The sequence below is a fragment of the Emys orbicularis genome, chromosome 7, assembly GCF_028017835.1.
Source record: "Emys orbicularis isolate rEmyOrb1 chromosome 7, rEmyOrb1.hap1, whole genome shotgun sequence".
Lineage (NCBI taxonomy): Eukaryota > Metazoa > Chordata > Testudines > Emydidae > Emys > Emys orbicularis.
The window spans coordinates 31111128-31125740 of record NC_088689.1 but is presented as its reverse complement, the minus strand read 5'-3'; the positions used below and the strand labels follow the sequence as shown (position 1 = coordinate 31125740).

The 14613-nt window shown below is 41.0% G+C and overlaps 1 protein-coding gene across 2 annotated transcripts in view; it reads left to right on the top strand.

Moving 5' to 3' along the window:
- Window positions 1-1105: 1105 nt before the first annotated feature.
- Window positions 1106-14613, top strand: part of DNTT (DNA nucleotidylexotransferase) — a 149558-nt gene continuing 136050 nt past the window's right edge. The window contains exons 1-2 of one of the 2 annotated variants that reach the window (XM_065408452.1): window positions 1106-1308; window positions 12571-12745. In XM_065408452.1, coding sequence (XP_065264524.1) covers window positions 1106-1308; window positions 12571-12745 — 378 coding nt within the window. Of the gene's footprint in view, window positions 1309-12570; window positions 12778-14613 lie in introns of both variants that reach the window. The other variant, XM_065408453.1, reaches the window with a different exon arrangement.

Sequence of the window (14613 nt, the reverse complement as noted above, 5' to 3'; positions counted from 1 at the left end):
CTAATGCCTGTGCTAGCACAGCTACACTGCTATTTTTAGTTGCTAGCTCAGATGAGCTGTAGTGTGAGTTTGTGTACACAAGCTAGGAATCACACACCTAGCTTCTAGTATAGATGTACCCTCAGTTTGCACGGGTATAGATGACTGCACAAGGTTCAGGGCAATGGGGAATAGTGGCTACAGTACAGGCCCTCTGTGTCCATAACATAGTTTATTGGGGCTACTGGGATCCAGCAGTTGATAGGAAGTGCAGAGACAGTTCTGCACTCCAGTGTAGCACCCCAGTGTAAATACTGCAGAGAGTCTTTCACTGGCAATTTACTGGTGCATTTAAAGTGTCTATAAAACTGTTCTCTAATCTTTTGCTATTCATTTCCTTCAAATTAAATTACCAAGGGATTAATTTTATTGTGATATTGTTTCAAAGTGCTTTTTTTGTTTGCTTTTTTAAAAAAACCTCCTTTTATGTCAAAGTTTTATGAAGTTAAAAACACAACCCCAGGAAACAATTGTGCAAAAATACATAAACCAGAACACGCCCCAAAGCTAATTGAATAGAAATAACAAGAGTGCCAAACAATATAAGCCATAATCATAAGATATTATTTAAACCTTTCCTCAGAAGCAGTTTCTAAGTAAAAACAAGAGTAATGATTATTTTAAATTTTCTTTTCAAGTTGGAGAAAATGTATGTGACCACAAAATGATGGAATTGAAAAAGAAAAAAAAAATTAAAATGCAAGTTAATGGAGCTACATCAGTTTCTACCAGCTGAAGATCTGGCACAATGTATTTAAATAATTTGCTATGACAATATTATCTGGATTAAGTCTTTAGAGGCAGTGGCCACAGTCAATACCAATGAATTTCAATACATATGCACCTGTCTGGAGTAGTTAAAATTCTTCCCACATGTAAGTTCAAAGAAGTATTCAGAGTGCAAAGCAACTAATGTTTCTGTTCATGTAGCTTCTGTTTCTGATTTCAGAAGAGAAACAGAAGAAAATAACATCAATGGGTGGTGACATCAGATACAGCTATTGGCTGGCAGTGTGAATGTAAATACACATTTAGACAGTCAAGTTGAAAAATACTATCTTGCATCATGGATAAGATCAGAACTCCAAGCCTGTTCCCCCAGAGAAAAAAGCAGAAAGGGATGCATCCTTCAATTTCTCTCAGCAGTTGTGAAGTAAAGTTCAGTGAATTAGTAATTTTTATTATGGAGAGGAAAATGGGGGTGACTAGAAGGACATTCCTGATGGAGCTGGCAAGAAGAAAAGGTTTCAGGGTAGAAAATGAGTTAAGGTAGGAAAATCTTTATGTAAGCAGAAAATCATATGCAGTGATGATGCTTAAAAACTTGCTGATTACATTAGATAACTAAATAAGATATGCTGACAGCTAACCTTAGTATGTGCTGTATTCAAGGTATTTACTATAACAAAACTTGCAGAGGTACACGGGAATACTGCAGTTCTGAGGTAATCAGGTAAAATAGTCAGGTTTTTCAGTAGCATCTCTTTCTACACAACAAAGACATTGATAAATGCATTTGTTCAAGTGACTGTGATTAACATTTTATTTATTTATGTATTTGGTGTATAATCTTTATTCTTTCTACTAAGTGATTATTTCATATTTAGTAGATAAATTCATGTTATCTTAAGGAAAGAAAATCCTAAAAGACAATAGGCAGCATACAGGCATAAGCAAATATTCTAATCTTTGACCTCTAAGATTCATGGTTCAAATTTGTCTTAGTCTGTCAAGTTTAATAAGTTTGAACTTCTCAATGGACTTCTCTCCTATGGAAAATCAAATAAATTTAGGGTCTGATCCTGCAAGTGTTACTCACTTGATTTACTCTTACTCATTTGTATAGTTTCATTGGAATCAGTGAGACAGATATTCAGTGGGTGCTATTTGCAAAGCTCCATTGAAGCCAACTGAGCTATTCTGATTTACACCAACCAATGATTTGCTGGAATATTTTGGCCCATTGAAATCCAGTTATAGTTGGAACGAATCTAAATGTAGTGGCCTATTCCTGAAAAGAAAAGGAAGACGTTGAATTTGCCTCTATAGAAACCATGAAAGATTGATAGGGAAATATTTCTTTCCAGTATCTCTGGTATTCCATTAAGTAATTCTTCCTCATTTGAACTGTCCTACTGAGTAACACACTTGGGGAGTGTTAGACATTGGCATATGCTTTGGGACAATCTGCCATCTCTGTGTAGAAAGGCCCAGTACTGGAGTAGCAGGGATGTTGCATCGGAGCATTAAGGTGTACTGTCAATGGTAAATTTATATATGGGTGCTGACACAGCATCTGTTCTACCTGCACTATGCCTGTTTTTACTTAGTGCAGTCAGCCTCCAATTTCATGAACATTTAACTTAAAGAAAATCAATTTTTGTTCATGTCTGTATAAAATGCCTGCTAAACAGAATATGTACGAAAAACATGACTGGGGCTTCCCAATCTCAGCTCCTAAATACCCCCTGTCACACCCATTCTTGTAAACTGTCCAGAGCTTAAGTATCGGGGGTAGCCGTGTTAGTCTGCATCTACAAAAACTACAAGGAGTCCGGTGGCACCTTAAAGACTAATAGATTTACTTGGGCATAAACTTTTCGTGGAGTGAAAATTACAGATGCAGGCCACTTGTGAGGTAACTCCCTTCTCTTCATGTGTCATTATATAATGCCTGCATCTGTAATTTTCACTCCATGCATCTGAAGAAGTGAGTTTTTTTACCCACGAAAGCTTATGCCCAAATAAACCTGTTAGTCTTTAAGGTACCACCGGACTCCTTGTTGTTTTTGTCCAGATCTTGTGACCTTGAAAGGCAGAATCAGAAAAGGAGAAAACTAGGGGATGTAAACAGTTTACAAAACAAAATACAGGCAGGTATGGCATAGAATTAGGCAGTTAATGTCTGATCCAAAACCCATTGAAGTCAGTAGAAAAATTTCCTTTCACTTCAAAGGGCTTTGGATCAGGACTCTGTTGAGGTGTATCTTAAAAGCTTTGGGTCTATGTGGGTTTCTGAGACAGAGGTTTCTTGCCAAAATTTCAAACTTTCTGAGAGGACACAGATTATACAACTTTTGTTTGTCAGGAGTGGGCCAGTATGATTAAATTCAGTCTAGTTGCAACTGGAAAAAACAGAACTATAACTGTTGATTTTTGTTGTTGTCAAGAATGCTAGAGGAAACTCTAAATTTGTTACATTTTCTGCCAAGAATCAAGCACAGCTGTAGAGGTACCAGAGGAAACTGGTGCACAGCAACTAAACTGCTGCTGTGAGTATAACGATGGCAGAGTTCCCAGATCTGCAGCTTGGTATAAATACATTAAATATGAATATTTTATATAAGGTGAAATAAACCACAGGAAGCAGAAGCTTTATGTCTCTAACTGAATTTTTGTACACAAGTAAAAACATAACAGTTTTAATTAAAGGAGAACTTAACAGGGTTAAATAACAATAAACATAATATTGCCCACTCAATAGACTCACCTAGATTTGTCATCTTTTAGAATAAATTGAGATAGGCAACTTTTCTGATGCTCTGCTCTACAAGTTTTATGATAGGAGAAAAGGGATTTTCTTCCACAGTGAAATTTTTTTAATTTACCTTTTCAAAATACAGCTCACTGTACATTGAGTACATTGGAAGATCACATAATAACAGTACTTTAGGAGGTGTAACTGCAGGCCTTATGGGCAGAGCTAGCCAACTGAACTTAGTGAAGTCAATGAGTTATTGATGTGAATAAGGGCCACGGGACTTGAACCATACTTAGGGATGTGGAATGCTAATATCTTAAAAATTTGTTATGGAATCTTGCTCTGTGCTGAAAGATATGAAGTCTTGAGCTGGAAGTGTGTACTCTATACTCTTCCTTGAGAGTTCAGTAGAGTTAGTAGTAGTGTAAAGGTGCCTTGCCTGCCTGCCTGAACTGGAGAGAGTCATGTTCTATTTTTCCATTGTCTTAGAGGTTTCAGGTTTCAGTCTCCAATCCACAGCTGTGCATTTTACTAACCTGTTAATTGCTATATCCCACTCCAATGTGACTGTATTTCAGTGGAGCTTTAGAGTGGTTGCACTTACAATTTCCTACTAGTTTGATAAAAATTTCCTCTACATAATAGAGAATACTAGCAGGCCTGGTAGAGACTTTGACTGCTGGCAGCTTATGTGCTCAGGGTGTAAATAGTTTGTAAAGCATTTTTTTTCAAGCAACTAGAGATCATATTTGGGTCCTCCTCCAAGGCATTGCTGAACCTTCCCCTGTTCATCCCTGTTCAAAAGGATCAAATCAGGCTGTCTCACTCTACCTGATGAAATCCCCTTTTACAGTATCCTCCTTCCTGAATAGTGACAAGCGCCAGTTACTGTGCTCAAAGCATCCAAGTATCCAATGTCTTTGTAACTTTTGAACAATTTGCATGGCCCTTTGCCTTTTTATTATTAGTAGTACCCATTATTTCTGACTCCCAGTAGATCAGAGAAGATGTGAACATACTTTTATTGCTGTTTGTGAGAGCTGGGAACTTCAATAAAAGAGGAAATATCAGGAAATGGCTGGGAACTGGGGGAGGGGGAAAAGAGCGAAAGTGATTAAAGCAAAAACCAGGGAACTAACAAGACAAGTGCCTAACTTCATCATTCAATTTCTTGTTGCTCCCCTTGCCTTCGCTTTTGCTAGTTTTCATTTTGATTGTGAGTTCTTCAGGGCTGTGTTTAAAGTGCTTAGCGCACTGCTGCGGCTGCTATACAAATAACACTGCTCTACAGCCAAAATGCTTCTGAAATAAATGTAGTCAAACTTTACTAATTCTGGGTCACTGAGAACGAAAATGATGCTTAAAATTGTTGATTGGCTCTAGTTTTCAAGATATGCTATTGGGTCAGTATATACGACCCTTGACTTGGGAACGGCGGAGGATAAGTGAGTTATAAAGGGAAGGGATCTCAATTTAAACCAGAAATGACTAAAATACATCTTTGACTGGATCGATGAATAAATCTATGACTGGGTTTGGACAGTACTTGCTTTTTAGGCAAAACAATGAATGATGCAATCTGAAGCTGGTATTGCGTCTTACATGATATGAATTGCATCATGTTATTCCTAGAAGTCATGGATGATGCAATCATAACGAAGCTTACATCACTCTGCTGAACAAATTGCCCTATATGAGCTCTAGAAATCATACAGTGTCGTGCTCTCTTATTTGTCAGTGTTTGATTTTTGCAAAGGGACACATTTCTGTTTAGCCAAAGTGAGCAGAGATGCCTCGTACTTGTGTGAACAGTGCAGATAACTTCTGCTATGTTTGTGATGAAGTGACTTTTGCATCACAAAAGCACAGTATAACCACTATGGTTAAGAAAGCCTATCACCTTTATTTTGGCTGCAAAATTGGAGATCAGGACAAGAGGTGGACCCCACACATATGCTGCAACACTTGTGCAACAAATCTTCGCCAGTGGTTGAACAGGAAAAGGAAATCTATGCCTTTTGCAGTGCCAATGATTTGGAGAGAGCCAACAGATCATACCAGCAATTGTTACTTCTGCATGGTGCCTCCAGTTGGGAAAGGTGTGTCAAAGAAGAAAAAGTGGACAGTGCATTATCCAAACATTCCATCAGCTATACACCCAGTACCCCACGGAGAAGGACTGCCGGTTCCTGATGCACCAGAATCATTCTCACTTGAGTCAGACGAGGAAGAGGATGAAACTTCTGGTCCTGAACCATCAATGTCACAGGACCCACATTTTCTCCCATCCTCCTCCTCTGAACCACACCTCAGAACACAAGGTGAACTGAATGACCTTGTCAGGGATTTGGAACTACCCAAGAGTAAGGCAGAGCTGTTGGGCTCCAGACTACAGCAGTGGAATCTCCTGGCAGGTGATGTTAGGGTTTCCATGTTCCGTGACCGTCAAAAGGATCTTGTCCCATTCTTCTTCATGGAAGGTGATCTTGTAGCCTGCAACAACATCGATGGTGTGATGGCAGCCCTCAACATCGTTCACGATCCAGATGAGTGGAGACTGTTCAGTGATTCATCGAAGACGAGTCTTAAAGCTGTTTTACTGCATAATGGCAATGTTTTGCCATCAATTCCAGTTGGTCATGCAGTCCATATGAAGGAAACCTATGACAACATGAAACAACTTTTGAGGTGCATAAACTAGGACCAACATCAGTGGCAGCTTTGTGGCGATTTGAAGGTTGTTGCTCTCTTGCTTGGTCTGCAGACTGGATACACAAAGTACTGCTGTTTTCTCTGCGAATGGGATAGTCATGCAAGGGATTCCCACTACATCAAGAAAGATTGGCCACTCCGACAGTCATTGGAGCCTGGGAGGAAAAGTGTTCAGCATCCACCACTTGTTGAATCAAGGAAGATTTTGTTACCACCTTTACACATCAAGCTGGGTCTGATGAAGAACTTTGTCAAGGCCATTGACAAAACACAAGCAGCTTTCAAGTACCTCCGTGGAAAATTTCCAAGGTTAAGTGAAGCTAAGATAAAGGAAGGTGTCTTTGTTGGTCCTCAGATTCGTGAACTTCTTCGAGATGATGCATTTGACCATGCACTGCGTGGCAAGGAAAAGACGGCATGGAAAGCCTTCCAGTTAGTGGCAATAAATTTTCTCGGAAACAACAAGGCAGACAACTACAGGTTGTTGGTGGAAAACCTCCTCAAGGCATACAAAAGGCCTGGTTGCAACATGTCACTAAAGATACATTTTTTGCACTCTCATCTAGATTTTTTTCCACCGAACTGCGGAGCAGTGAGCGACGAGCACGGCGAGTGATTTCACCAGGACATTGCAACAATGGAGAAACGCTATCAGGGCAAATGGAGCCCATCAATGCTTGCAGACTATTGCTGGACAGTGACAAGAGATGCTCCATTTAATGAATACAAGAGACAAGCCAAGAAGCGCCGAGTAGACACTGAATAGGACTAAACTATGTACAGAATAGTGTTTTGCCTTTTGTTTCATAATAAATTTTATTGATATAACCCTTTTGCTGATTTTTAAAGTGTTACATAAACAGGACAGGTGAAATATTATCATGTAAAGCAACCATAAACACATGAAAAGACCTAGGTTTACAATTTATGATTAAAACTCTACTATCTACACAATATACATAGACATAAAATGTAAAAACTTAAATATCTTAGAAACAGTAGCCAATCAGTTGTTTTAATTATCATATTTGAATTCAGCACATCAAAATACATAATAAATAGCACATTTTATCTCTGAAGCAGACGACTTCTCAAAAATTGTAGACCAGTGTAATCATAGTTGGCTACCTGCTTGGATATCCAAGGGATCAGCAGGGAAGTATGTTGCAGAGAGTGACTTCTTCCCTGCTCTGACCCTGTCCACCTTCAGCAGTGGCATGCTATGACATTTTTAGTATGGCATGAAACAAGGTTTTAGATGACAGATAAATAGATTGTAAGCAATATTGTTATGACCATGTCTGTCCCAGGATATTAGAGACACAAGATGGGTGAGGTAATATATTTTATTGGAATATTTTCTATTGGTGAGAGACAAACTTTTGGGCTACACAGAACTTTTCTTCAGGTGTGGCTGGGAAAGATACTCAGGGTGTCACAGCTAAAGGAACTGCTAATGTATCTTCATAAGTGTTGCTGTACAGGCAAAGGAGAAACACAAATAGAAAGTCATCAAGCACCAGTTTAATGGGGGCACTGTGTCACCCTGCCCCTGCAACCTTGGGTGCCTTATATGCCTTGCTGTAATAGTTTCCATCTGGGCTACTCACAAACCGCCTTCCAGCATGAAGGCCACGCCCTGAGCGTGTGTGTGAAACTGCAGCCTGCCAGCCACACACTGGCTCTCACCAGCCTGGGTTATACTTCAGGGTGACTCCAACACACCCCCAGTCCTGGATCTTCCCTCAGAAATGTATGTTCTATTCTGCTCAGCCCTCTCCTGGACAGTACAAATATATTAAGTCTTTTATTCCTTTAAGGGAATAATATGCCAGTTTATTACCTTAAATAGTTACTCAGATACTTCAATTTAAACAGAGTGATTGGATAAAATAGTAAAACAAGTTTATTAACTGCAAAGAGGGAGATTTTAAGTGAGTACAAGTAATGAAGCATAAAAATCAGAAATTGTTACAAGAAAAATAAAGATAAAATGCTTATAGTGCCTAACCTAAGAAACTAAATTAGTTGCAAAGTAAACTTTCTCACCTCATGCTCTAGCAGATTACTGATTTTCAGGTTGGGATCCCTGCTCCAGAATTCAACACCTGTTTCCTTTTGTCTTCTCAGGGTATGGAGAATGAGGTGGGCAGGGAAAGAGAGAGGAGTATCTTGGGGTGTTTGCCTCTGCTTTTTATAGTTCCGGTCCCCTTCTTGAAAAACATTTCCAACAGAGAACCAAGAGACAAAGAATCTGTGTGGAAGGATGTTCCTTGCTGTTTTTCTTCACCTGTTTGAGCTTCCTTTGTTTCCCTTCCTGCTTGATGATGTTGTTTACTGCATAAATGCAAATTAAGGCAAGCACACATTCGTTTGCTTAGGACAGATCTGTTTGCTGACTTCTCTTTTAGCAGGGCTGTGGGGTTTGGAACATGTGTTAATAACATCATACAGCAAATCTTATAACTTCACATACAATGTTGCCACACATATTATATCAGGATAATACTGACCCACAAATTATGAGTTTTCAAATGATACATTACAAGGCATACCTTATACAAAGATTATTACAATAGTGTGTAGGTGTGAATACAGGGGTGTATACTGGCACAGTCAGAAAACCCTTTGCCGAAGAAAACAACGGAGTGTCCCAATCTGCTGGATTTTGCACCACATTTTTAACAAGTTCAGTCAGAGTTTCTTTGATCTGCTTACAAGTTTGTACACATCTTGATTGCAAATATTATGTGCTAACTACTTATGCTAAACTATCTGTTCAATCTTGTATTTAGCAGTGACAGACACTCTGAATACCTTTCCCAGAACTGAAGAAGAGCTTGGTGTAGCTCGAAAGCTTGTCTCTCTCACCAACAAAGTGGGTCCAATAAAAGATATTACCTCACCCAGATAAAAAGGTTTTTATCTAACATACATAGCGATTAATAAACCAAATATCTTTGTTTTGGCAAATACTAGTAGTCAAATATAATGAAAGCTGAGAATATACAAATGTGTGATTCCATTCTTACTTTTTTTTTTTAAAGAAACTCCTTGGTGATCAAGTCCTAGGAATTTGGTAAGCTGTGCAGATACATAAGCAGTTCTTTTTCAATGGCCAGGAAAGCCAATCTGGACAAGCATTTGCCACCCCTTGGTGTTGCATGTAAATGTCTTAATGCTCTTTAAAGTTGAAAAAGATCTTTCTGCCATGGCTGTAAAGTAGGGAATAGTCAGAATTATGGCAGACAATTTGCTAATCTCAGAGAAGCAAGCATGTAAATTCAGCATATAAATAGTTCTATACAAGTCAAATGCACCTTCTCCTTGCAGTTGTTCTGAGTTGTATGCAGCACACTGTTCGAAATGCAATTGATTAATGTCAAAAATTCAGATAAGATGTTTCTCCAGATTTGAGAACATCAACTCCAAAAAATGTCTGGAACTCTCATGAATCTTGTTGGATTCAGCTGTTTGCTGACTGATTCTAACTGTTTGCTGACATTGTCAATAACCTCAAAGAAGAGACACTTATATGTCGCTTGGCTTTCTCTTGCTCTTTTTTTCCTGAGCTTCATGTGCAACTAGCTCCAACATTTGCTCTAATGTCTCACAAATCTGCTTGATACAAAATTCAATATCATACATCTTGGTTTGAAGAATGTCAAATTTCCCTTCTGTCACTTCAAATATATCACTGTAGAAGCAAAGGAGAAACAGAAACTGAAAATCATTGAGCATGGTCAGAAAACCCTGGCTGAGGAAGAAGACTGAGCATCCCAAACTGCTGGATTTTGCACCACATTTTTGAAGAGTTCAGTCAGAGCTTCTCTGCTCTGCTTAACAGTTTGTACAAGCCTTAGTGAAAATCCCACCTTCGGGTACAAACAGAAGGCAGCCTCCATTGAACTATGTTTTGAAGAATTTCAGCCTACTTTGAAGTTGGAGGGAAAAATGCAGATATTCCTTCTAAATTTTTGAAGAAAATCTGATATTCTCTGATACTGTTTGGTGCAAAACTGAGACCAAGATTTAAAACATGAGTGTAGTAATGAACAAAAAGTGCACGGGGAGACATCTCACAAACACAGTTTCAAAGCCCACTTATGTTGCTGGCAATTACTGCTGCACCATCATATGTCTGACCTACCAACTTGTCTCCAAATTTAAAGTTCTGGCACACCGTCTCAACATGCTGCCAAAGGCCTGCTGCAGTTTGATTGTTACTAACATCAGTAAAAGTAACAAAGCATTCTACATCACCACCATTCTTGGTCACGTAATGCAGCACAATCGAAAGCTGAGACTTATTGGCAATACAGTATCTGAGGTTTCATCAAGCAAACTAGCAAGAAAAGTTTGTGCTGCTAGCTCTGTTCTATCATGGATGATTCAGTTGTACACTTGCACGCCGTAGCTACTTTTTTCTGATGCACAGCCAGCCAGGAAATCAGCTGCCTGAATATTCATGTTGCCTAGGCAACATGATGCAACTTGGAGTATTGTGTGCCTTCCCAGAGAAACAAAAAGACAGCCAACACGAACAGATTGATTACATACAGGGCTTTCGAATGCTTCTAGCATAAAACATTTTTTTGTGAATTATGGGGCATGCAATACATGCATTGCATACATGGATGGCACTCCACTGACCACCGGCCCTTAATGTTTAAATCCTTTGGAGCTCTGTCAGTGTCATGTTCTGGTGGAGAAATTTTCTCCTGGGCTGCACTTATCTAGGTCCCCTCCACTCATGGGAACAGAAGGGACAATCGAGGACTCTGTTAGCATCTATGCATTATATTTTGATGAGTACCTATGATAGTTCCTTATGTGATGAGAAATGTGGTATCTCTCTCACATGCTCAGAACCATACTCAGAAATACAGTTGGCTAAACCCTGTTAAATGTTTGGAAATCAATCATAAGCGGTATTTTTTTTGGTCTTTTTGTTGCTTCCCATACAGCAAAAACATATCTGTGTAAGGATGGAATGACTGAATAGTACAAATAATCTTTAGACGCTGAGGTACAGTCATTCTTCATACTATGTCTAATAATTCTTTATCATGTACTTCAGATACAGCAAGTAAAATTATATTGTAGTGACTTTTCTGATCCCCTATTTCTATGACATTCTAAAACTAACTATCATATGGTATATTAGATAGTAAGCGACTTACATTATATGATGTGCAATGTAGCACAGTTGCCAACTTTCACGCGGTAAATAAGTACCCTGATTTTCACAATAAGCCAAAAATCAAGCTAATCCCATTTCAAAACAATCCCTAAGAACCCCAACACTCTATATGACTAGATCCCCCTGGCGTGCAGTCTGGGATTGTGGTGGGCCCGCTGTGCACGCCCGACTCTCTTCCCACCTTGCCCCTGCTTGCTGGGAGCTGATCAAAAAAAAAAAAAAAAAAAAAAAAAAAGCAACAAGCTACAAGCCAAAAACTAGCCAACAAGCAACTCATGCCAGTTAAGCCAAAAACAAGCCCAATGTCTGTGTTTTTTTCACGGGTTTGGCATGTCTGCAGTGTAGTTGTAGCCGTGTCAGTTCCACGATATTAGAGAGACAAGGTGGGTGAGATAATACCTTTTACTGGACCAACTTCTGTTGGTGAGAGAGACAAGTGTTCAAGCTACACAGTGTAGCCTATCTCTCTCACCAACAGAACTTGGTCTAATAAAAGATATTACCTCACCCACCTTGTCTCTCTTACATTAAACACTCAGTTTTAAGCTAAACTAAACCTGGACATCAAAACAGCCAGGAGGTGGCCTTCAGACAAGATTTATAATTCATACGATTTCTATCATGTGCACATTTGCTACTGCCATTTAAGTACTTTATTTAGGTACAGAAGATTTAAGTTTATTAAAAATATTAGCAACTGTGGAACTTTATAGGATTCTGTTTGGTAGATTTTGAAGTATTATGAACTCTCATCTTTGAGCGGGAATTTTATTTTTCTCGGGGCTGGCAGGTAACATAAACCAGCCTCTTCATTATAATATTGCTTGTGTAATATCTTCCAAGTTGCAAAAAGAGGTGTAATAGAACAGTGTCTTACAGAAGTTAAATGATGCTGAAAGGATGAAAATGCTGCACTTATAAAAGATATCATGCTAAATTTTTTTTCTTAAACTAGATTCACTGAAAGGAAAACAAATATTGTGATATGAAAACACGACACACTTCCTGCGCTCTGACATACAATATATAAGACATTTTTCAGGGAGTGCATGTCAATATTGAAATAGCAGCATCGTAGCTATCTACAACTGGATTCAGAAAAAAGAAAACCTCATCTTAATTTTTCCCTTTATAGTGATTCTGTCACTCACATTGTGGCAGAGAACAATTCTGGTGCTGAAGTTCTGGAATGGCTGAGAGGACACAAGATGAGGGACAGTTCAAGGTTCGAACTCCTTGATATCTCTTGGTTCACGGCTTGCATGGAAGCTGGAAAACCAGTGGATTCAGAGAAAAAACATCGACTCATGGTAAGTCAGATATTTCAGTGTGAATGCAGGTTGTTTGACAATAAGCTTAAAAGTTAGGCTAATCAGGCAACTCTCACTTTGCTTCAGTGTAAACTTGCTGTTGTGCATTTGCATTTAAATACTGGTATGTTTAAATGCTTGCTTGAAAAATTCATATTGTTTTAATAAATTAAAAGGAAAATCCTTTTAGAGATAGTCACAGTTACCATGATCTGGTGTATTAGTACTGAAATAATACTATTCATCGTTCATATAAATTTGGTGCTATTAAAGGAAAAAATTACCGGACTCAAGAATTTACCTTTGCTATGGTATTTGTGATATTTCCACAAATACTTAAAATGGTAAATACCTCAGACAGCATGGTAAATGTAACTATGCTGGGTGGTACATGTCCCATTTTAATAACTCCCACTGTAATATTTTGCATTTTCAAAACAATGTACAAACATTTAAACCTGTACTGTTTAGAACTGATCTATGTGCCCCTGAGAATCTGTGAAAGGACTGGTGATGTAATCTGTGTGTAAAGGAGTAGTGATTGGAATTTAATATTATTACAGACTTGGTACTAGTGAGGAAAAATATGGTAGGGAATACAGGGATTGTTTTATTGTATTGTGTCACAGAAGGATCTATACCGAAGAGGATACTAGACTATAGTATTTTTTCCCTATTCTCTATTCTTGTTTGTTTAAAACAAATAAAAGGAAGTTCTTCTTCACACGGCGCACAGTCAATTTGTGGAACTCCTTGCCTGAGGAAGTTGTGAAGGCTAGGACTATAAGAGCGTTTAAAAGAGAACTGGATAAATTCATGGAGGTTAAATCCATTAATGGCTATTAGCCAGGACGGGTAAGGAATGGTGTCCCTAGCCTCTGTTTGTCAGAGAGTGGAGATGGATGGCAGGAGAGAGATCACTTGATCATTATCTGTTAGGTTCACTCCCTCTGGGGCACCTGGCATTGGCCACTGTCGGTAGACAGGATACTGGGCTGGATGGACCTTTGGTCTGACCCAGTAGCATAGCTAGTGGGGTGCAGGGGAGCAGCCGCTTCCCTTCAGCACGTTTTTAAAAAGCGGCGCGCCTGCCGGCCAGCGCTGACCTCCTGCACGCAAGGGGGGGCAGCACAGCTGGAGGAGCCATGGGGAGGGGGCGGCACGACTGGAGGAGCGAGGGGGGGCGCAGCAGGGCGGCCCACAGTGCGGCCGGCAGCCAATGGGGGGGCAGCGTGTGCGGCCGGAGGAGGAGGCGGCAGAGGCAGAGGTGGGGGGGGCACAGCATGGCGGCCCGCACAGCATGGCTGGCAACCGCGGCCAGAGGAGCGAGGGGGGGCGCAGCCAGGCGGCCCGCAGCGTGGCCGGCAGCCGCAGTCAGAGGAGCGAGGGAAGGCGTAGCAGGGTGGCCAGCAGCCGCGGCCGGAGGAGCGAGGGGGGGTGCAGCAGGGCGGCCTGCGCAGCCGCGGCCGGAGGAGCGAGGGGGGGCGCAGCAGGGTGGCCCGCACAGCCGTGGCCGGAGGAGCGAGGGGGGGCGCAGCAGGGCGGCCTGCGCAGCGTGGCCGGCAGCCGTGGTCAGAGGAGCGAGGGGGGGGGGTGTAGCAGGGCAGCCAGCAGCCGCGGCCGGAGGAGCGAGGGGGGGCGCAGCAGGGCGGCCTGCAGCCAATGGGCTGGGGCAGCGGGCACGGCCGGAGGAGGCAGAGCGAGGGGGGGGCGCAGCAAGGTGGCCCACAGCGCAGCCAGCAGCCGTGGCCGGAGGAGCAAGGGGGGGCGCAGCATGGCGGCCGGCAGCCAATGGGGGGGGGGGGAGCCAGCCAGAGGAGGAGCCAAGGGGGGGCGTGGCCAGAGGAGGAACCAAGGGGAGGCGCCTT